Source organism: Muscardinus avellanarius (assembly GCF_963383645.1).
Source record: "Muscardinus avellanarius genome assembly, chromosome: X".
NCBI classification, from domain to species: Eukaryota; Metazoa; Chordata; class Mammalia; order Rodentia; family Gliridae; genus Muscardinus; species Muscardinus avellanarius.
In genome coordinates this window covers 25822825-25847731 of record NC_137792.1, presented here as the reverse complement: position 1 = coordinate 25847731, position 24907 = coordinate 25822825, and the positions used below count along the sequence as shown (strand labels likewise).

Here is a 24907-nt window from a genome sequence, read left to right as displayed (position 1 = left end):
TTTGTGTTCTCTTTATAGCATGTTTGAGATCTATATTCGTTTTATTAGAATTTTATTTAGAATATATTCATATATTCTAAAGTTAACAATAAGTAGAATGAGGGAAACTTAAGTAAATTTAAAATAAGAAAACAAAGCAAAATTTATCCTTGTTATACTATCCTTAGAATCACATTTCTAGTTAAATATACACATACACACAATAAATTGAGTGCTCTATTAAAACCACAGTGTTCAAAATGAAGAAATAGAGCATATTCTTGAATAGAAATACTTAATTGCCTAGATGTACATTTTGCCCCAGATGAAATAACTTTTACTTGAGTCAAAAAAGAAAAAAATTGCATAATTAATAAATTCTTAGGAAATATAAGTATATATTAATCTACACATTACTATTTAATGTTGCTCTCAAAGGTATTTATTCTTTTTTAATCACTAAAATTGGTTTCCTGCTTATTATATCAGTAACTTCCCAATATGAGTACAGCCATTTAATAAGAGATAAATCTGAGGTGCTTAAAGTTGCTCCACTTAAAAAAACCTATCAGGTCAGAATTTAAAAATAAACCATTCTATTCTCCTAGAGAGTATTAATGAAAGGTTACTCCCTGTTACCTAATTAGTGCAATTTATTTTCTCAAAATTATGCTTGACATTATAGCAAATTGTCAATACTATGAGGAAAATAAAACACTTGCTTTGACATAAGGGTCTTAACTCCTGGTGCACAGTCTTGCACTGCAGTGGGCATAAAGAATAAGTAAGAATATGAAAGGGAAAGAAAACTTAAGCAGAAAATTTCTATTATTTTTTATTTATTTTTGTTTTGTTTTGTTTTTGGTTAAAATCTTATGAAGATTTTCTTTTCTAAATGAAGCCGAACACTTTCTCCTTATAAAAACTGGATACTATAATTAGCTATTATTTACATTTTAGTGGTTTCCTTCTTCACCTTATCTTAAATCATATGAAAATTTAAGCCCTTTTGTGTGATAAAATTTTAACTCACATTGATTCTCTGACCTGGATATCAGAGGTTTGGCAATAGTAAACCCACAAAGAGGCGCACTCAAAACATTTTCAAGCCTGCATAAGAATTTACTTCCTTGGGAGAGACAGGATTTTCTCTCATTTGTACCCTGTGAAAAACATTGTAGAATGAACCTCTTGAAGAAGAAGAGAAAGAATTAGTTATTAATAACCATGTCTGTCAATTTTAGCAAGAAGCTATAATAAGCACAAGTACACACACACAAACACACGATGTACACAGCAGAATAAGGAAAAAAGTGGACATTTGGTGACACATATTTCCTGTATAAATCTCAACTCTACCATCATTTGCAAGCTTCACAATTTTTGGACTAATCTCTCACAATTTCAGCATCTGTGAAAGTAGATAAAATCCTTTTTATAAGGCAAACATGTATGAAAAGCCCAGTGTTTGCCACAGCAAACATTCAGAAACTCTAGTTTGTTAATGTTATTATAACAGTGAATATTATCATAGAAATCTGCTGCCATTTTTAGGACAGCTAAGAATTTCAGCAGCATTTCTATAGCATAGACATGGTTTTTCTGAGATTGTCTGTATATTGCTTTGCTTTACAATTTTGCCATGTTACCTTTACTTGTATGGGGGAATCCTAAAATTTTTTAATTTATTTTAGCTATTTTTCCATCCTATTAGGATGATTGCAGCTTCTTAAAGTACATTTTTTATCATGCTCACTTAAAAAGTATACTAAAAATATTTAAAGTTGAATTTAATTGGATTTACTACATTTGACCCTTCAAGCAATAATATCTTGCCCTGAATAACTGGCCTATATTTTACTAATAAATCCACACTGCAAATAAATGTTGTAAGGTAAATTGTGGAAATTCATCTTCAAAATGGTCTTTCTAAAGTGATCTATCAAAGGTACATGTAATTAGAAATCTAGTCTCCAAAACTGTGCCAAGAAATAACATGAAGAATTTAGATTTAAGCATGAGTTTTGTCGCTCATGGCTCCATTTCTACAAGATCAAAAGTAAATCTTATCCAAATACTTCAACTTTTAATTATTTCATTGAAAGATAAAGAGACGATAACAGCAATGTTAGAAGAACATGCTAGATGATAGAAGCGATGATAAATGAACTATTTCTATAGAGGGAAATGATGTGACTTTACGGTGTCCATTTACTGGAAGACTAAATCTAGTGCTACCTTGGTGGTAAAAAGGGAGGGAACTCAGTTGTCCCTTGGCATCTTCAGAGGATTGATTTTTAGGACCCTGTGTTGATACCAAAATCTATGGATGTTCAAGTACCTTTTACGAAATGGCATAGTACTTGCATATAACTTACCCACATCTTCCCACATATTTTAAATCATCTGCGTATTATCTAAAATACCTGAGACAATTGAAATACTATCTAAACAGTTGTACTGTTTTGCTCAGAGAATATTGCCAAGAGAAAGTCTATGCATGTTCAGTACAAATGCATTTTAAAAATATTGTTGGTTGAATCCTTGGGCAAAAAGGAACTTAAGTATACAAAGAACCAACTGCAATACACTTTCTGCAATTGTAAAACCTGGCCAAATCATTTTGAGGCATCATCTTTTCCTTAGTCTGTCTAGCAGAAACCTGCTTAAAACATTGAGCTCTAAGTAATATGTGGGCTACCCCAATATAACTCTTTTTTTCTAATTGCTCGCTGAATATCTGCCCCAGTGTTATTCATAGACACAGTGGGTCATGTTTCCCAACCTTATACATTAACATGTTTTTAGATATAGGCTCAACCGTCTTCCTTTTACCCCTAGTCTCTTTCTTCAAAGCATAAAACCTCAGTGACTCTCAACATTTTCTTTTATACTAATGAATTATCCTAGTCCTGCATCCACAACATCTTAAGAATAATTTTTTCCAAATAGCCATGTTCTTCCTCTTTATTCAATAAATCCTTGGACTTCTAAAGTGATTTTCTATCTAAGCTTCTCCACAAGTTGCTTATACTTGAAATCCTTCCTCCAATATGCTATTAGTCATCATCTTAAAAGAGTCAAAGCAGGATTGGTTTGGAACAAATATGTCACACTAATAATCTCTTGGTATGTACAATCAAAGATAGACATTTTTCTTTCTTTTATAATGTCTGAAAGACCCTGTATTTATGTTATCAGAATATTGTACTATTTTGAATCTTTATGCAGGCAGAACTCCTTACCACCTATGTTTGTCAGCTTTTCACTGTGACCAAAATACCTGACAAGAAGGACTTAGAGATTCATTTGACTCACAGTTTCCATGGTTTAGTCCATAGTCAGCAGGCTCCAAGGGAGAAAAATAGCAACAGGGAATGGTAGAAGACAGCTTCTCCGTTTGTGGCAGCTGGAAAGCAAGAGGGAACTGGGGAGAAGACAGGACCTTCTTGGGCATTCCCCCAGTGACCTGCCTTCTCCAGTTATGCCCTACCCATGTCACAGTTACCACATAGTAAGCCTATTCAAATAACTAATCCATCAAATGGATTAATCCACTAACAGGCTGAGAGCCATTACAAACCAATCATTGCCCCCAAAACCCCACCTTTAAACTTTGCTCCATTGAGGATCCTACATTTAATTCATGAATTTTTTGGAAGACATTCCATTTCCAAATCATAAAACTACCAGAGCGCCTTTATACATGCTTTTCTCGCTTCCAGTATGTAACTGTAACTCATTTCTGCTCTTCATTCATTTTCCTCTTGAGAGGAGATACCTTTATATCCACGGTACCTAAAATAGAGCCAACTATCAATCTCTTATTCCTGTTTAATTTTTCTTCATAGCATACATATACATACATTTACATGTATCTATGAATATATCAAAACACATGCATATGTGAATTACATATCATGTGCATACATTTATTGCAGACTATTATATATTTTCATATATAATATGCATGCAAATGAGTATACATGTATATCATGCACATATATGCATGTTTGTGTGAAGAGTAAAATTTTGTCTAGTGTTCTATCCCAGTATCTATCATATGATAGGACCTCAAAGTTTTTCAGTTAATATACAAAATGGGTGACAGAATGAATGTCTTCCAATTATACTTTTTTAGCAAAACTATTCTAATAAAAGTAGGTTTAGCATAAGAAGTTTGGTTTCCAAAGCCAAAAGTTGTACTGTATAACTACTATTAAAAATAAAGTTGTGTCAAATGTAGAAAATATTAATTATTTATCTATATTTTGAAACAGAAATTTAAATATATGGGGACCTAAGGAGAACATTGTCATCGTACACTCAGTGAGTGAAGATGAGAGCAGAAATAGGAAGGTTTGGAGGGAAGCATAACAGCTGTCCATGCTAGAACAGGAATGGTTTTAATACTCATGAATATTGTAGGTTTTAATACTCGTGGATATTGTTTCTGTAGGAATCACAGTCCTCCAGCTCCTCTAGGTTTACCCATCAAATTGAATTACAAACAAAAACTAAGTAACATTTATTATATTTCAAATGCAGTAATTATAGCATGCCTTACTTGAGATGTCACATTCAGGTGTCTGTTATATAAAATACTCATTTGTTTCCTACAACATTTGTGCTTGCACTCTTCCCTTGGCTCCCTAGATGAAGATAAAATTATGTAAATATTTTGACAAAGAAGGAAAATACCAAAGAAATGGAATTTTACTTAAAAGGAAGTCAATGAAAACATTAGTTCAGTATAAAATAACTCTTTTAATTCATCAAAGTGGTGAGTTTTGAAAGATTTATTGTAATCAACAACCTGAAGATGTAAATTTTTTATAAAAAGAAATGTACAAGTAGAAGAGTAGATTCTGTATTTAACTCTAGCTAATTATTTGGAAGGAAAATTATCACTGCCATTTAAATATCTGTATTAACAAATGTCTATTAATATACCCTATAGCAAAAATCCCACAAGCTCAAATTGCAACAATATTTATTTACCCATTCAGCAAGTTTTATTTTTCACCTAATATGTAACAACACCCACCAAGGATATTTCAAGTGAACAAGATAGATATGGCCCTTGTTCTAATAGACTATAATTCTGTAGGGATGGTGAAATTCATACACAGACACACATACACAGAGTTTGACTACTTGTGGTATGTTACAATGGATAATGCAAAGCAACTGGATTAGTTTAAATAAGACTATAGGAACAATGATCTTTATATTTATTTACAATTAACCATTCTTCTACTGGCCCATAGTGATTTATTTCACATAGTCTGGCCACAGGATTCATATGGCATCCCTACTAATATTCTACAACATAGATGACATTGCAAGCCAAAATTGATTATCCTTTATTAACATAAACCTATAACATTTTTTCATCCTATGATAACGGAACTAGAGTGAGATCATGAAAATGAGTGTGTTAAATTTTTGTCACTGTGATCAAAATACACGACAAGAACAACTTTGATGAGGAAAGGTTTATTTGGCTCAGTGTCAGAGGTTTAGTCCATTGCCAGCTGGCACCAGACAGAAATATCATGGTAACAGAGCATAGTGAAGGAAAGCTGTTCGGCTCATGGCAGCCAGGAAGCAGGAGGGAGGCAATCAGGGAAAAGGACCAGAGACAGATACAGTCACCAAGGACATGGCCATTTGACCCACCTCCTCCAGCCACACCCCACATGCCTACAGTTACCACCCAATAATACATTCAATTTATTGAGCTATCAATTAGACTATCCACTGATGAAGATAGAGTCATCATGATTTAATTATCTTTCCTCTGAATATTGCTGCATTGAGGTTTGGGGGAATGCTTACGGAACAAACTATAGAAGTGAGATTACATAATGCTTGGAAATTTTATAATTTGGAACAGGTTGGTTAGATGATGGATATTTTTATAAGATGTATAATGTGGAAACAGCATTAACTTTGGATTCGAATGAAACTGTACTCCTACTTTCCATGGAATGGTGGGCAAGACACTCATATCTCCAGTCCCAACACTACTACAACTCCATCCCCAGCTTTGTTTTCTCATCTGTGATGTGGGAATTTGTTAAAGTAAGGGTTTGAAAAAGGCAAAAAATAGTCATTATACACATGGCAACCATATTATCATCAACAAAAAAATCTATGGTTCTGATGAAGAACCATTAGGAAATTTCACTATCAATAATTATCAATATCAATGAATATCATTAGAAAAATCCTGGTAGTGAATACAAAATTAAAACAAATTTTATTTTGTCTTAGACAATCATTTACAAAATGAATAGTGGTGACATTGCTTCAAGTTAACTTGGTTTAAAGGTATAATGCACACATAATTTTAAATGTGTAATTTAAATATCATATATGGATTTAGCTTAGAAATTATGACACAGATAACTCATGAATGTACAGGTGGAAAATATGGTTACTTCTTCCTTTTTACATAATTTTTCCTTGCCAAAGATGCATTATTTTTTTCTGCTTCTTTAGAGTAATATGTTTCATTTTTCTCTCAGAGTATTTTGAAATATGTAAGCATTTACTATACCAAAATATTTTTAAAACAAAGCATTAAAGAGTGAATTTATAGTGGCTACAGACCTATTAGGAATTTATTGCTTGAAATGAGATGTGTCCCATGTGTGATCTGAGATCAGAGCTCTTTCTCCCTCTAGCAAAGTGTTAGTCATTCTGGGTACCGCACTTTGAAGGAACAGTACCTTTTCCTGGGAATGGGCAGTAAGCCCATTTAATCAGCAGTTGAAGAAGAGTAAAGTAGCAAAGTTTCCTATTCAAAAGGAACTGAGATTTTCACACATACTTATTAACACCCAGGGTTATTCTTAATGTTATGGACACTTTTGACCAAGAAACCTGTCTCTCACTGGTAGTCATTATAAGAACTGGAGAAACAAATATCTCTCAAGATCATGTGCAGAACACCCATAAATTGTAAGATACCATACTGTGCAGTATGGGATTATAGTAATGTGAGGCCATGGGCTTATTGTCTCCACAGACAGAGAGAGAGAGAGAGAGAGAGAGAGAGAGAGTACAAACACAGTATATAAAGGAAGCAATGACATGAAGACACGTACACACAACAGTGCTGAGAAGCTCCAGGGTAGCAGAGAAGGAAGAGCTATGCGGGTTAATCAGAAGCTGCTCTCTAAGGAAGATTGCCCAGGCCCTGACTGACGCCTGACATTGATTAATCGATACTCTAGCCTAGTGTTTAACAAGTGTTCCATCCAGAAAGTCTTCTGTAATATTTAACTTCACTTCCTTCCTTTCAATTTATGCACATTTCTTTTGTTCTGTCTTCAATAGAGCTAGACAGCAGTCAGTAGAAAACACTTTATATTCACATAGCTAAAGGAATTTTTTTCCCTTCATGCTTCAGTCTTCAGGCTAAGGAAAAACAATAATAAAATTAATTTAATCATTTCTCAAAAGGTCTATTTAATTTAACTGCTTGATAAATAATAAGATTTGGTATTGTGCTTTAAGTGTTTATTCTTTGGAAAGAAACTTAATTTTAACAATGCTATGGAAAGAATGACTTGATTTCCATTTAAAAAATAATTCAGTTCCAAAGTTTGTAAAATAAAATAAACACTAGAATTATTGAGATTAATGAAGGTAATACTAGTATTTATACATATATATTATATAAATATATTGGACTTTTTGACAAATGGAAATTTATTGTCTATGTTTCTATATGATAGTACTAAGATATAATTTAAGAGTTTAGATTTTTTAACTTTACCATATGCCACAGAGATTTCTATTTCTTTTCTCTGCACCAAAAGCTGCATGTTGTGTGTGTGTGTGTGTGTGTGTGTGTGTGTGTGTGTGTGTAGAAAACCCCTTTGTACCATGCAGAAATTGATCTGCAATACATGTGGAGTCTCCAAGGGTATATTTAAATTTAGTAATTTCATTGCTAACTGTGAAGTTAATCTGCACTGTATGGGTTCTTTTCCCCAGGAAACTGAAGTAGCAGTTCAAGCTAAACAACCGGATGTGGAGAGGATTTTGTCTAAAGGGCAGCATTTGTGCAAGGAAAAACCAGCCACTCAGCCAGTGAAGGTAATGAAGCAACCTCTAGCAATATCCATTACCTCATAATGGGTTATGCTTCCCCTGTTGTACATTTGCCATTGACGTGGTCTATTTATAATCAATGAAATAACTTGCAAGGAAATATTGGCCCTACCACAACAGCACAGGCAATGCTGTCTTTTTGTTCAACATATCCTATTTATACATTGGGATCTGAAGGCTATTAACAAGTCATTGCATTAAAGGACTCATTTCTGTCCTGGTGTGTTGCCATCAATACAAAAAAGTAGTCCCACCTTCAAGGTAGATTAAATTCTTTGGGGCTTTATTGCTTTGCTTGCCAGGTCTTGATGCTTTTCATATTGTTTGGCTTAATTCAAATCAAGCTACCGCATCATACTGTCTGTCTCCAACAGCTGTAAAGAATCACAATATGGTCCGTGACCTTTCCTTTCTCTGTTGCTCTTTCTTATGAAAAAGGAAAACCAGCATACGGTTTCAGTACATTATTGGGTCAAGAATTTTTAGTGAAATGTCATGTAATTGCTACTTTCTTTAGTAAAATTCCAGCCTGGGCAAGCGCTTTCTACTACTTTCCCTTCTCTTCGTGCATTTTGAAGTCTAGGGCACAATTATTCAGGAAGTTTCATTTGAGGAGTGAAATAGAAAGCCAGGTCAGTTCTCCAAAAACAGCTAATCAATGGCTTCCATTTGCAAATGAGAGTCCATTGATAAAGAGACATTAGCTATAGCTTACCTGCTTCACGGCATGTGACAAAAATTATAATGGCCCCATTATGATGAAGGTTCCTGAGCGCCTGTAATGGTGGCTGTTTATTGATCAGTCTTGGTTTCTCAGCTAATGTTACAGGCTGAGATTTAGTGAGCCTCACTCTTATGTTTAAAACTGCTCTAAAACAGTGCAGGTCAATAACCTCATTATACAGAACCAGGTTGTCCTTGCAAACAACATTACCATGACTTAGACTCTGGCTCTAAGGTCACTACTTACATTCCCTTGTGCTTGGCCCAAGCTTCATTTCTAGAAAATTGTTTGTTTTTCCTATAACTTACAAGGTACTTTTCCTTAAGTATATTTAACGTCTGGGCCTGAACATACTATCTAAACACAGATGCTGAAAAGCACAGGTTTCTCTATAGATATCAACATACATTTATTCAGGATTATATTACATTTATTCAGGTCTCCAGTCCTAAAATCCAGAAAAGAGAATTTGCATCCAGTTCCATGCTAGTTATGATAATTTTTCATAAGCTAACAATGTGTTCTATATTTATATTGGATAGTTAGAGGCAATCCTGAAAGCAATAAATGTCAGGGCTTTTTATTAATTTTTATCTTTTGGTAGTGCTAGAAATCAAACACCAGGGTCCTGTGCATGCTAGGCAAATGCTCTACAATTGAGCTACATCCCTACCCCTCAGGATTTCTACTGCTACTGGAAATAAATACAGTCCCCAGGGTGGTTACCAGAATGACTTGCATTGATGCAAGCCAAAAAATGGGTAAATGAACTGTGGCCTAGAGCCGTTTTATCTACTCTTTGTTGATTCTCACTAATGTTATGCAACGTGATTATAATCATGAGCCAGGGTTTAGCATCTACTATTAGAGATTACAGACATTAATTGAATTTTTCTTTACTATGTACCTTTGTACAAAGGAAGGAAGAAAAGTAGGAAGTAAGGAAGCTGGCTTAAAATAGTCAAAACAAATTTTGCTTATATTATGTGTAATGATCCAATCCAAGCAGTTGGTGTTAACTTCATCACACCTCTACCCACACCATCAAATCTAGGGCAACTTTGAGATCAAAACTGGAATCTGATATGTCTGAGAATATCTACTTTCTACTGTTGCTTTAGTGATGAAAAAGACAATCACATTTCCGAAATAAAAGAAAGAACAAGGAGATAAAACTTTTCTTTCACATCCCTTGTCAGTTTTACAGCAGTCAGATTTCTTTACCTCTTCTCACCCCCTGCTTCCCTGCTTTTCCATTTAGCTCTTTTGAAAGAGATAGGACTTAAGTCAAAACTCACTCCTGTTTTATCATTTTGTTCTTGGGTTTGCAGAGGATGAACATATTAAAATGATAGAAACAAGAAGGCAGAATTGATTTGGGAGTATAGGGAAATTGTTTACTAACTTCATTTTTATGATTATAATTATGATTATTTTGTGGTGCTTGGGATCAAACCTGGTGCCTCATACATACTAGAAGAGCAAGAACTCTACTACTGAGCTACATCACCAACCCCCCAACTTTTGATATGACACTTGAAGATTAGCTAGATTTTGTAGTAGCATAAAACACTAGAGGCTAAACAAAAAAAAAAGCCCTCTTGGTTCAGAACATGGCACTCAACAACATAAGTCAGAAAGCTCTGAGGGTTGTTTAAATCTCTGCATAGATCAAAACCTTTTATAAAGGCTAGGGATGATTTTTCTGAAGGATTATTATTCTGATAGTATATGAACAAAGCAGTTTGTAACATTCAGTCCAAATATCTAACATTTAAGATTGTGCTATTTCTAATGTCTTTTCTTAGCTCTGATCTTTCTTATCCCTTAATAGAAGGAATGGTCCTGAGGAATTGTGATATATTTTCATGAGAGTTGACTTTTGTTTTAGGTCCAGGTACATTTGGAAACCATACATTTATGAAGAAGAAAGTTATATTCTTAAAAAAAGGAAATGAAAATCCCTAACGATGTGTATATAAGATCCAGTATTTAAGTGGATAATTAGTAGGCCTGCTGCTTGCAGACATTCTAATTAAGGACACATCAGAAAATACTCCTTTCTTAGGAAATTGACTGTCTATTGGCACTTTTATGTTGTGTATCAGCCAGCCTGTCTATTCAGCTCCTACACTCACCTAGGATCTTGGATCATTCCTATTTAATTTACTTCCATTTTTTTTTCTTGGCTTCATCAACTTCTCCAGGATTTCTTTAATTTTCAAAGATGCTACATTTTTTGCTTTCTTTATTTTTTCATTCTTGACTAATCAACATTTTCCTTATTTACTCTTAAGGATTTTCTGTTAAAAGTAAAAAAAAAAAATAAGAGTTCTACTCATGACATAAATCAGTAGTACATTTTTGATACTCAATTAATAGAATAATTGAAGAATAGCTTGATTGAAGAACTATAAATCTTTGTTTTGCTTTTTTCTTTCTTTTTTTCTCCCTCTCTTTTACTTCCTTTCCCACCTATACACATACGCATGGGCACTTCTATTTAACTTTTTCTTTTGCTTTAACTTAAAAATTATTGAAAATTGATTGTATAAGTTAGATAAACTTTCTAAAATTTGCTAAAGCTTTACTTGGCTAAGGGATTCTAGGGAGGATTTAGGGAAGTAGAAGCTATGTCTGGATGAGATGCTGTCAAGGAACAGAGTCAAAACGGTAATGAAGTATCTTAAGTTTCATGTAGGAAGTGAAAGGATTAAACAGGGCTACACTATGTCACTACTAAAAGAGACTTCATATCAGCACCTCATATCAGTCATTTCTGTGAGAGCAGAGTGGCTTCATCCTTGTATTGTTCCAAATATGTTCATGAAATGGCCTTGTCTCTTGTCTCTAGTTTATTCTAAATTTTGTTGTTATTCAGTTAGGTCCATCATAGCCTAGCTAGCAACTTTCACATTCTCAGTTACTGTCACTGGAATTTCTACCCAAAACCTTAATATTCATTTGCAAAATATTAGAAAAGCCGATCTTTTCATTTTTTCTTAAATAATTATTTTTATCTTTATAATTAACTTATTTGTTCAATGTTTTAAATGATCTTTTTAATTTTTTATTGGTACAATGCACTCATACATCTTAATGGGATACAAGATGGTAGAGGTGTACATGCACACATCACCCAATTAGCCCTTACCCAATTCCCATCCCATTTCCTCCCATCTCCCTCCTTTTCATGTTTAGTTTAGTGATTGACTTTGATATGTTTGTGAATGTACGTCATGTACATTAGGGAATTTCCCGACTCCTCCTTCCATCCTCCTCAGGTCGCATTACTTCCTCATCTATAGTTTCTCTTTCTTAAATGATCTTTGAAAGGCATATGTGAAATTACTTTTACTACTGGTTAAGATGAGATCAGACACAAGGAATAATTGCTAATGGTTTATCATTTTTCTCACCTTTGTGGTTTAATCAAATTCTGTCAAAATACTAATAGCCTTCTAAACTCACAGCTCTTGAGATTTCAGGCCTATATACAACTTTATTGTTAAAAATAAAGCCATTGAAACACTGAAGATATTAAAAAGACTCTGAGTTAACTTTTTCTGAGATAATATTTGGGTGAAGAATATCAACTTAGCCTTATTCAGTAGCTCATATTAGAAGTAGGCAAGCATTTTAAAGATTTAAATTTTACCCCTGACTCTTGCTTGTCTTAAATGCATTTATAGTGATAGATATAGAGATGGATTTTTCAAGTAAAATGTTCACACGCATGTCTGTATATAGCCATAGATGATTTATTTATTTAATAGATATTAACTGTATACCAAATACTGACATAGAGAAAGATACACGATTTTAATTTTTTAAAATCTCAGATTCCAATAAACTTTAAAACTATATTCTATTTTTAAAATACGAAATGAAATCTATATTTAGAAACCACCTTATTGTATACTTTGTTTCAGTTTTCAACAAATTCCACATCCTCTATTATAGTTGCCTTAATATTTACTATTTTCAGACAAAAATATATACAAATAAATTAATGATGAACTGTAAAATTTCAACTATAATGAAACTCAGTTTACCATTTAAAAATTCTTTTTCTGCCGGGCGTGGTGGCGCACGCTTGTAATCCCCGCGCTTGGGAGGCAGAGACAGGAGGATCGCACAGGTTCGAAGCCAGCCACGCGCGCTGGCTTAGGAGACCCTGCTTCCAAAATAAAAATGTAAAAATAGGTCTGGGAGTGTAGCCCGGAGGTAGAAGGGCTTCCAGGAACCCCAGTACCACCAAAAAAAAAAAAAAGAATTCTGTTTCTCCCTTTGAGATAAATGTGAATCTACTCTGCTGATTTTAGTACTTATCTGAGCAAAGTGTAGAGACTGCAATGTAGGTAGCCCATTCAAAGTTTTAAAATTCTGGAAATCTAGTCAAGAATAGGACATAACTATTATTGCACTGACTTTATATTTAAAGAAGTTGAAATTCAAACACGTATTTGTCTTCCTTGAATTTGCTTATAAATTACTAACATGTATAGCAAAGTATTACATTTACAAACTTTTATTGAGTATTGCTTAAAGTTTATTCTATGAAGAACATTGCACTGGTTACTGCAGCCAAATACTTTTTGCTACCTAAAAGAATTTTACAGCCTCATAGAAAAGATGAGAAAACAGGAAACATGGGCAAATGCCAGAGAAGCAAAAAGCAAAATGAAACAAAACAAAACAAAAAGTGCATAATATATAACCAATTTTAACTTATAGAGTACACCTAATTCCTGCAGTTGCAAAATGTTTTCATGATGAACCAACTCAGAAAATATAGCACTTCATTAGTGATCTCATTTGGTAATAATTATGAAAAATGTGGATTATACAATCCTGAATGTATTGTACTTTTGATTCTTTGCAATATTCTCATATCTTTATGGGAGATTGGGGGTGCTACTTAATTTTTTAAAATCTACCTCTACACTTAAAATTACAGTAACCTTTCATTTACCCATCTGAAAATAAGTGGTCAAGATAATATTTTAATAAATGGATAGGCTATTCAGAATTTATTTATTTTTTTATTTATTTATTTTTTTTTGGTGGTACTGGGGTTCCTGGAAGCCCGTCTATCTCCGGGCTACACTCCCAGACCTATTTTATTTTTGGAAACAGGGTCTCCTAAACCAGCGCGGCTGGCTTCGAACCTGCGCGATCCTCCTGTCTCTGCCTCCCAAGCGCGGGGATTACAAGCGTGCGCCACCACGCCCGGCTCAGAATTTATTAATGAAAGGAAAATCAAATGCATATACATGTTATTTTTCCAGAAAACCAAAACCTAGTTCTTTAAGCACTGATATATTTTATTGTAACTATTTTAATGAAAAAAATTTATTGACTATCTTCTGTTTTGCTTCATTAAGTTGTGCATAATATCTAACCAACAATTTTATAGTACTTTACAGTTCACAGAGTTCTTTTCACATAAAACATCTCATTTAGTTTCTTCAACAAAGCTATGAGTTAGGTGGTAGAATTATATTCACTTTTCAAGGATGATAAATCTGAGTGACCTATCTGATTTTCCAAGGATCAAACAAGCAGTACCAATGAATTGGGACTGAAATCCAAGACTTCTGATCTAAATCAAAATGTAATTGAAAATTTATTAATTTTCAGAAGTATCATTATAGCATCAGTTGTCCTGTTTGGTTACACAGGTATGTACTTGGAACATGTTGAAGGTCAAAATGATTCTTTCTTCATTTGAGGCCCACAAGAAGTAATTAATTTGCTATTAGAATCCATGCTGTAAGATAAATACATATTTTTTAATATTCACATCAATCTCAATTTAGTGAGTTGTTTACACTATTAGAAGAAAATAGAACCCATGTTGGTGGTCAGAAGAGCAAACTCTAATCTCTCTTTTTCCTCTAAGATAAATGATGCATGATGAAAGTTCAACATATGTTGAATTGTCATCTCTTCCTTAAATGACAATGATAAGCTTTTATGTTTATCATCTCCTATTATCTATTATTACTTTCTGTTATCAGCATGATTGATTTTAGTCAGTTGCTCTTAACATTTTGTCCTTGCAAAGTTACTGAAATATCACAGAGGACCCAAAAGACCAAGTATATTATCCTCTAGCCTTTTACAATATTTAATTCTTCCTCTTTAGGCTCTGGTGTCAGCAATGAAATACATTCTCCATGTGTCATGTTCTCCAGTGATAGTTTTCCAAATTAATAAAAGACATTTTATATTTGCTATTGGGTCATTTGTCATTGGGATAAATTTTTTAAGAAATAAAATAATTTTATTTATTGATATGATAATTAATATCAAATAATATGTATTCTGTGTGAAAAATTCAAAGCTATAATTTAATATAACATCAGACACATTAGACATAAATAACCTTAAAGATATAAATGATAATTAAATTAGGTAGTATTTTTTAGTATTTATTACCTTTGTTTTTTATAGTTTCATTTTAGATTTAAATAAGTTAATTTGAATGATTGTATTTAACAAGCAGTTAACAGAATTCCTAAAATGTTACCATTTTCTATTCTATTCTATTACTATTTTCTTTTCTGCTTTTTCTTATAAAACATGCAACTTTATTTATAGGTATATTCTAAACTTATAAAACTATACTATAGTATGATTCTTATGTTTGCTCTCTGTACACCTTTTTTGTTGATGTCAACTATTGCATATTTCTCTGTAGCATGCATCCATCAAATTCAATTAACCATTTCCTTCTCATATATACCCATTTTGGTCTCAGTTCCTCAAATGGAGCAAAAAGCTTTCTTGAATTTCTTTGTGCCGTTTACTTGTAGCCAAATAAAATTACTCTAGCATACACTGATATGAGAAAATGATCAGTAGGGTTGTTGTTGGTTCATTTTGGTTTTTGTATTTGTGCATTGTTGTCATACATCTTAATGCAGCACAAGATGGTAGAGGCATACATGCACACATCACTCACCCCTTCCCCAATTCCAGCCCCATTCCCTCTCATTTTGGCTTATTAACGTATGCTCATGTTTCAGCTGGTAATAACCTGTTGTCACTGAAGTTATAGTAGCTCTCTGCTTTAGTTTAAACAAGTCTTTTTTTTTTAGTTGTCATCTAGTAACTGTAGGAATCTGATTCTGTGGCTCTAATCTAGCACATTAATTTTTCAGATACAGCTTGATTCAGGGATTATAAATTTAGTAATATGGTTATGTACCTGGAAAATTTACTTGGGATCCTTTAAGTATTCTACCAAAAAAATTCAGCTATGCTATTTAATTTACAATGTAGTTAAGTTGGGGTGAGGAAGACTCAAGTCTTCTTTTATTCAAGTAGACATTTTTATTTAATTGGATTTAACTCATAACTATTAACAAAACACCTATTATTAGGAGTCACTATATTCAGTACAAAGAGAACACCACACAAGGAATAGAAAACTCGGTCCCTGCCTCTGAAAGGTTGAGTAATCTAACTGGGAAAACACACACTGTAAAGGTAGCCTTGAACAAGCACATTTTAGAAAATTTCCCTTCACTGGCACAATTACAAGTTCAAAATCACACACACACACACATACACACACACACACACACACACACACACACACACACACACGTCCCTCTTTGTCTTTTGTCTACCTGAACTAAATCTTTGGTCAGGATCAGACCACTTCTCACTCCTCTTACTACAACCTACATCTCTGATCCCTTCTGATAAAGACTTCACACTGAGAAACACAACTCTTATCACATAACACTTCTGCTTTAAATATCTCCATCCACCTGGCACTCAAAAGTCACATTTCTGAACAATCCCTTCTCATCTCTCAAGACCAGTTCATATGTTAGCTCTGTAGGCCATCTATTGATCTTTTTAGGCTGCATTAAGCTGTTTACCTAGTGTCTTGTTGGAATCATCATCGTTCTCCAAAATCTCTGCCAAATGTCCATTTTCTCCACAAGGTTGTGAATGCTTAGAGCTTTTCGTCATTTTACACTCTCAGTAACTGATACAGTAACAAGCCCAGAGGACCAGCTGATCACTTATTTTTTAATGAATAAATATTTTCATTGAAATGATTGGCATTTGATTAATGATTATCACCAAACCATCGCATGCATATAAAACATTCCAGTTGTTAGACTGGGAAAATTACCTTTCCTATTTACTTAACACCTCTTTAAATTGTTTGCAAATTCTGGATCTTTCAACTCTGATGCTTCAGACTAGAAATGCAATGTCTGTTTAAGTATTTATTGTAACCAAATGCAGTGTCAGTAAAAAGATTTGTATTCTCTATAACATAAGCATAAGAACTTACAGCTATATAAAAATGCTATTAATGCCGGGCGTGGTGGCGCATGCTTGTAATCCCCGTGCTTGGGAGGCAGAGACAGGAGGATCTCGCAGGTTCGAAGCCAGCTGGGCTGGCTTAAGAGTCCCTGTTTCCAAATTTAAAAAGTATAAAATAGGTCTGGGAGTGTAGCCCAGAGGTAGAAGGGTTTCCAGGAACCCCAGTACCACCACAAAAAAATGCTATTAATGCTTATTATACACTGGCAACATTTCTCAAGAGGATTATACTGTATTAGTAAGGTTTGCTAGTTGTAACCAACTGGAAACTCTAGTGGCTTAACACATAGGAGTATTTTTCTTGCTAATATGACATTCCAGTGTATTTGTTCCTGGCCAAGCAGCATTCCTGACTTTGTTAATTCAGAAATCTAGGTTTTGCCCATCTTTTTGTTCTGCCATTCCTTTGGCCACTTTTTTCAACTAGAGTATCCCAAGAGAATTAAGTTCTACCTCAAACGATCTGAAGACCTAATGTTGTATTTTTACAAGGATGCTACATAGCCAGTACATTGTAGATACTTAGGTAACTCATTGGGTATAATGGAAAACTTAAGCTTCAGCATGACCTGGAAAACTGCTGCAAATGTCAAATTGGAGGCCTCACTGAATCCCTTACTGAATCCAGAATGCCAAGCCATCAGTGTTTTAACAAGACTACTAGGTGATTGTCTTGATCCCCAAGTATGGGAACCACTGCTCTAGGGAAGTAGTACTTAATTCTCTCCCTATATCTTAATAAGCTCTGCTCTAGGAGTCTTTGGTTTCCATTAAATAAAAAGAGTAAAAAGGGCCTAGAAACTTCACTCGTTTTTAAAGCCTCAGACCGGAACTGACAGCCTGATATCACTTCTGCTCACATTCTAGTGGCCATAACAAATCTTTTGGCAGACCAGTGGTGTGCCAGAGCCAGCTGTGTTAGCTAAGGAGACACTGTTACATTTTCAGACATTTTGTGCATTACTTGACATTATCTTAGTAATTTAAAATTGGCCTTAGAGAGGAGTATTTACTCCACAGAAACTGGCAAGCACTAAAATCAAGGTGCCCGCCTACCAAAGAGCCAGTTGTTAAACATATACCAGCACACCACTGGCCATATACAGAGCTGCTGACTCTACAGGGAGCTCTGCAGCTGAAATAGCCTTTCATATTTCTCTGCTTTGAGCCAGATTGGTCCATTTTTATACCCTCACCTTACTCAGTCATTAAATGAGGCTGGGGCATGACTTTGCAGGGCACAGCTATCTGTAGTTGAGCCAGTTTCTGAAGGGACTCACAGCTGAAGGATGTTTACTTACATTATTTCTACCATCTGGGCAAGAGTCTTCCCTCAAACGGGGTCTCTGGGGTGTATAACCCCATGTCCACCAAAGCCTCTCCCTCCAAAATAATCCTAATATATTTGACTTAGGGCATTAGGACTTTTTTTTTTTTTACTGTCCTCTAGATAATTCCAGGACACATCCACAAAAGACACTATTTAAAAAGAGTCAAGCCAAGCGCTAAGAGGTACTGTTTTTGTTTTGTTTTCACTAATGCTTATACTCTACTTTTTTTTTTTTAAATGAAATTGTGCCTGGAGGAAAACTCCCTATGCAGCAATCGATAAATATTTGTAGGATAGTTGGCTAAAATAATTATAATTTTATTGAAAGAAAATCTACTTAGAAAGTTAATTTAGAATTAAAATAAAATAGAAACTCGATAATATATCCACAAAATGAATTAATGACTTCATAAATTAAGTTATCATTTAGGCGTTAATTAAATAAGTGACACACTTGTGCTTTTCTATTAAAGAGGAAGTTGGAAGACTTGAGCTCCCAGTGGAAGGCGGTAAACCATTTCCTTCAAGATCTGAGGGCAAAGCAGCCTGCTGTGGCTGGCGAACCAACCACCATCGGAACCTGTAAGTACACTGTGCCCATTCTCTTTTGCTTTTAACTTTTGCTCAAAAGCAGTACTACAAGGTGATCTCTGAAAGGAAGGGCTCATTTATTTCTGATTCTGACAATAAAGACAAGTCTTTGTGTTACTTTCCGTGCAAGATGTCTTAAAATGGATTCTTTGGAAATTGACTTAAACTGTTGCATAGCCAAGGCTTATTGACCAGTATTTTCTGAAGATACAATTAAAAAGAAGAGAGAAAGGCAGGAGAGAGTAGGAGAGGTTGAGATGGTATTTGACTTCAACAGACTCTGAGCTGGTTCCACCGGATCCCCAAATCTGGGCTGTTTTGCCGGGGTGTCCTGAATTTCACAGAGAGGGCCTCGCCTTTTGATTGTTGATCCAGCCAGCCACTGCTCATAGGATGCCCCTTAAAAGTATAAGGAGAACTTAACAAGTACATTTTTCTGGAGCTAAAGGCAATTCCTAGTAAGGAAAACAGTAAGTAACCAATATTTGTAGTATAGTAAGGAAAAGAGTTAATAACCAGTATTTGTAGCATTCAAGAGTTGGATATATTGTCTGATCAATATGAAGTACCAGAGTATCAACTAAAACTAAATAAATAAGAATTCCATCTCATTGAATTCTATATCATTTAGGTAATATTCTTCGAGTATATTTATAGAAATCACAGAAAGAAGCCCACAGTCTTCCTAGTACCTCACTATCCCATTTGAAATCCCTTTAAGAGCCCTTCCATTTTTGGCTTTAAGAAAAAAAAAATGAGCCGGGCGTGGTGGCACACACTTGTAATCCCAGCATTCGGGAGGCTGAGACCAGAGGATCGCAGTTTGCGGACAGCCTCAGCAACTTAGACCCTGTTTCAAAACAAAGAATAAAAAATAGCACTGGGGATGTCGATCAGAGGTCGAATGCCTCTGGGATCCATCCCCAGACCCACAAAAAATCAAAACAACAACAAAAATGAATTGTGACTACTACAAGCTGACTCAAGTGAAAAAGTTTCATTTAGCCAAAACTTTTGTTTTTACTACACATTTTTATCCCATTTTCTTTCATTTCATATTTAATTGTTGATAGAAGGTATGCATAAAATCTCATGGCAATCTCAATGCTGGCTTTAACTTGCAAGAGAACAGTCAACTTTGCTGTATTGATTCTATAGGCACAACTGAAAACTATCTGTGGGTGCTCTGTTGTTGTTTTGCCTTGTCTACTTTTCAAAGACCAAATAATTGAAGTATTAAAGTGCAGTGACTGGTTCTTCAGGTGAAACCGATTTTTATTTTGTATCAAGTAGCAATATACTTAACTGAAAAAAATTGCAGCCAGGGCGGCACAATCATAATTCAATAGGAGGCATAAATAGTGCTTGGATTAAAGGAGGCCAGGCAGTCCAGGGACAGTGCATCTCATCTGTCCCCTGGGGTTTCTGAGCAGTCATCAGACTTCTATTTAATGACATTGGAGACTTGAAAAAGATGTGCAAGCATTATGTTTTTTTGTCAACCTGGGATACTGAAATTGCTATATCAGGGTTTATATTCAACTAATTATGGCAGGTTTATTTCTTTTTATGAGCTGTAATTTTTGGTTCTCTCAGCACATGTGCACAGTTTGTCTGAATATGATCATTTATTGGTGTTTGTTTTCTAGTTGTTATATGTTCAGCTCTAACCATACAAAGAGTTTATTTCAGTTATTTTTTTAAGCTTGTTGAATTCTGAACTTAGGGGTTTATGACCCCATTTAAGCCACTCTACACAGAGTAGGAAGGTTTAAAACTGGAGCACAAAAATCTTTTGACACATGTCTCTAAGTACAGTTGCGTGTTTCTAGTGTAACATACATTCAGAATTCCAGTTTTTATTCTCAACAACATATACAATTCATCCCCTCGAATATTTATGGAAAGCCAGGCATGGTTGCGCACACCTGTAATATCAGTGCTCAGGAGGCTGAGACAAGAGAATCACAGGTTTGAGACTAGCCTCAGCTACTACTTAGTGAAGCCCTTTGCAACTCAGTGAGACCCTGTTTCAAAAACAAAGAATAAAAAATAGGACTGGGGGATGACGTTCAGAGGTAGAATGCCCCTGGGTTCCATTCCCAGTACCTCAAAAAAAAAAAAGTAGAATTCCCCTAAGTTAAATCCCCAGTACCAGAAATAACTTTAGACTAGGTACTGAGAATACAGCATAGATTAAAAATCCCTCCTCTTATGAAACATTCTAGTTGAAAGAGAAAGATAATAAACTAATAAAAGAAAAATATATAATTACCTCAATTATAGGTGCTACAGAATGTAATCTACAGATCGGTGTCACACAATCAGGGTGAGAGGGAAAGAGCTGGAATAAGGACATTATTCTCTAAATATGGGCAGGCAAGTTATTGTAATAAGAGAACATTTGAGAATATCAGGAAGCTGATGTGATGCAGTGAGCCATGTGTATATCTATCTGTAGGAAGAGAGTCCAGGCAGGGAGAGAAGAGCCAAAGGAAAGACATTAGCATTAGGAGCAATATGGAGGAAAATCAAAGAGTCCAATACAGCACTAGCAGCGTGTGAGGCAAAGGTCAGCGAAGCAGTAAGGGAGTCTTTCAGGGGTCTGCCTGTACTTCCTTCTCCCCCAGTAAGGGCCTCATCTCCCCCTGTGGCCTCTTGCCTTTCTCCCTCCCTGTTAGGAGGGAAAGACTGTGGATGTTCTCAGCTCCAAGCTATTGGTGATAGCTGGTGGAGTTGTGGCCAGAGCCAGAGAACTGAGAAATTTTCTCAAAAACAGAGGCTTTTCAGTCCCTGCAGCAAATTGACACAGAGCTGGGCATAAAGTCAAAATGTTAAACACACAAGTGTTGATTGAAATGAATCAACAGGGAGTCAGTTAGATCCAGAGCTGCTTTTATTCCAATAAGCCTTTTTTTTCTTTCATGCAGTGGTTAAGAATTGTTTAGATTCCTGGTTTTGTCACTCAAATGAAGTAAATCCAAAATAAATGTAATGTAAAATGTAATTTGCAATATGGTTCTGATGCTTTTTGATTATTTCATGTACTATATCATAATGCAATAGATTTCCTACTTCATCAAAATATGTTATTTCATTGTTCTACTATTTGCATGCATAGCATCTTTGCATTTATGTCTTTATCCTTGAGATAATTGCAAAGTACATATGGCTGTCCACAACTTCTTTAAAGGTAAAAAAAAAAACAAAAACCTAAGGTTTAGAAGGGAAATAGCTAGATTAAGGCCACACAGCTTGAAAGAAAAAAAGCCAGGATTCCAATCCAAATGTGTCCAGCTTCCAAAGCCTGTGTTTTGTTTTGTTTTGTTGCTGTGCCTTGCACTATCTCTCTGTCCAAGAACCTAATGGAAATTTCAGATACAGAGGCAGGTGGCCAATAGTTAATATAATTTAACTCACTCTTGGATATATGGGGAGTAAAAGTGATATATATTTCTGTGTCTTTTCTACTTAAGGATTAGAAAAATTCAGTTTACTATGAATTTCTTAGAAATGTAGAAACCTTAAACTTGGAATAATCATTGAAATTAGCATCTGGTTGAATATTTTTCTTTTATATGTATGGAAACTGAGGCCCAAAGTGGCTCTTAAAAACTACTATGACAGGCTCCCTTGTGGCTATTTACTTAAGTTTTATAATGTGATGCAGTGCTGTATGAATTGGTTGAATTTGCAGAGCATGCTAGAAACAAAATTCTGTCGTTGTTGTTCCTTGGATACCTAGTTGTATTAGTTAGCTCTTGTTGCATAAAACACTTTAACACCCCAAAACTTAATAGAATAAAACAATAGATATTTGGTCGCTCGTGATTCCATAGGTTTACATTTTGCACTGTGATTAATGGATGAGCTATTCTGATGGTCCTGCTTACTGTTATCCAAGTGAAGGCAGTTATCTGACAATATAAGTTAAATGGTCCAAAGTGGTCTCACTCAGATAGCTGACAGCTGTTGGTTGGAGAAACTCAGTTCATTAGCCCTCTCATTCTTCAGTAGGGAAAAGGAGGGCTTTTTGAAATGATGTTCTCAGGACTATCTTCCAAGAGGAAGAAAATGGAAGCTATAAGACCTCTTGATACTTAGACTTTGAAATTTGTACAGCAGCACTTCTTCTACATTCTGATGGTCAGAGCAAGTTGAAAAGCCAACCCGGATTCCAGAAAGGGGCAATGACTTTATCTTCTAAAAGGAAGAACTGCAATGTTATTGTAAAGGGCATGCAGGTTGGGATAGGAGGCTTTATGGTAGCCATTTTTATATACATAAACCATTACATGGGAAAGAGGGATAAGTGGACGCAAAAGTGTTGATCTGCATCCAGTGTCCTATGTCAGTGGTTCTTAAACTTTGCCATGCATTTAAAGTACCCACTTCTTTTTAATTAATTAATTAATTTATTTATTTATTTGTGGTACTGGGGATGGAACCCAAGGGCATTCTACTTCTGAGCTATACCCCCAGCCCTATTTTTTATTCTTTATTTTGAAACATAGTCTCACTGAGTTGCAAAGGACTTCACTAAATAGTAGCTGAGACTGTCCGTGAACCACGATCCTCTTGTCTCAGCCTCCTGAATGCTTGGATTACAAGCTTATGCCACCACGCACAGCTAAACCACCCACTTCTAATTAAAGCACAAGTCAAGGGGCTTTAACCTCAGCCTCTCTTATTCAGCAAGTCTGGGGTGAAATTTGTATCTCTAAAGAGTCCCCAGGTGCATGAGAGGACAAAGGGAGGAGGAAATGGGGTGGGAGCTGGGGAAAGGCTAAATGAGTGATGTGTGCATGTATGCCCTACCATCTTCTACCCCTTTAAAATGTATAATAACAATACACCATTAAAAAAGTTCCCAGGTGATACTACTGCTGCTGATCCCTAGACAAAACTTTGAAAACTACTGCCATAGACTTATGATGAGTGGAAAAAGAGTTCATCCCTACTGCTGCATGTGACTGAAAGGGATTTCAGTAAGAGCCAGTGCTGTAAGTGTCATAGAGAACACATTGTTATTTCAGCACCTTTACTCCCATTTCCATTCCTGCTAAGAACATTGTAGATTGGAAGTGGAGAGCACATGAACTAGGAAGTATTTGCTCAGCAGAGAGCTATGGAGAAAATAGCCATGCTTCTTCTATGAAGTTTCTCTAGAAAAATGAGAAAACATTTAGCCAGGCAGGACTCTGCATGGGTCTGAAGGCCTGCATGGCAGATGGAGGCAAAGAGCCAACAAATCTGGTTGTAAATGTCAGTGTGAATCCTTTCTTATCCACAAGCTGCTGAGCCCAAGAACACTCATGTTATAACACTACCACAGTTAGATTTTTTTTATCAAAACTGAATGTGGAACATGCTTATGTGAATACTCCAAATCAGTGATTCAAATGTCTCAGAGTAATAGCTATGAAATAAATTGACCATTGTATAAAGGCATATATAATTGCTGATTAATAGAGGCTTCTACTTGATTAAACACTGCTAAAAACACCTCATTCTGTAATTAATTTTGGAAAGAGCAAGTCTCCAAAGGGTAAGTAGAGAACTACAGCATTAGAGAATCAAGAACCTTACATTCTAATCTCAGTTGTGGTTGTGCTACCAACTAGGTGAGGGATTAATACACTCTTTCTGTAAAGGACAAAATATAAAATATTTTCAATATTATGGGTCATGTGATCAACTCTATCACCGGGCACTAAAAGCAGCCATACCATAGAGGATACATCAGTAAAAAGGCATGGCTCAGTTCATGTGCAGAAACAGTGTGGGTAGATTAAATTTGG

At 35.1% G+C, this 24907-nt stretch overlaps 1 protein-coding gene across 2 annotated transcripts in view; it reads left to right on the top strand.

The window, feature by feature from the left end:
* DMD (dystrophin) overlaps positions 1–24907 on the top strand; it is a gene marked incomplete at both ends in the record, with an annotated part of 2101015 nt that overhangs the window by 1318631 nt on the left and 757477 nt on the right. For both annotated transcript variants that reach the window (XM_080719244.1, XM_080719243.1), the window contains 2 exons: positions 7990–8091; positions 18989–19097. In XM_080719244.1, coding sequence (XP_080575370.1) covers positions 7990–8091; positions 18989–19097 — 211 coding nt within the window. The remainder of the gene's footprint in view (positions 1–7989; positions 8092–18988; positions 19098–24907) is intronic.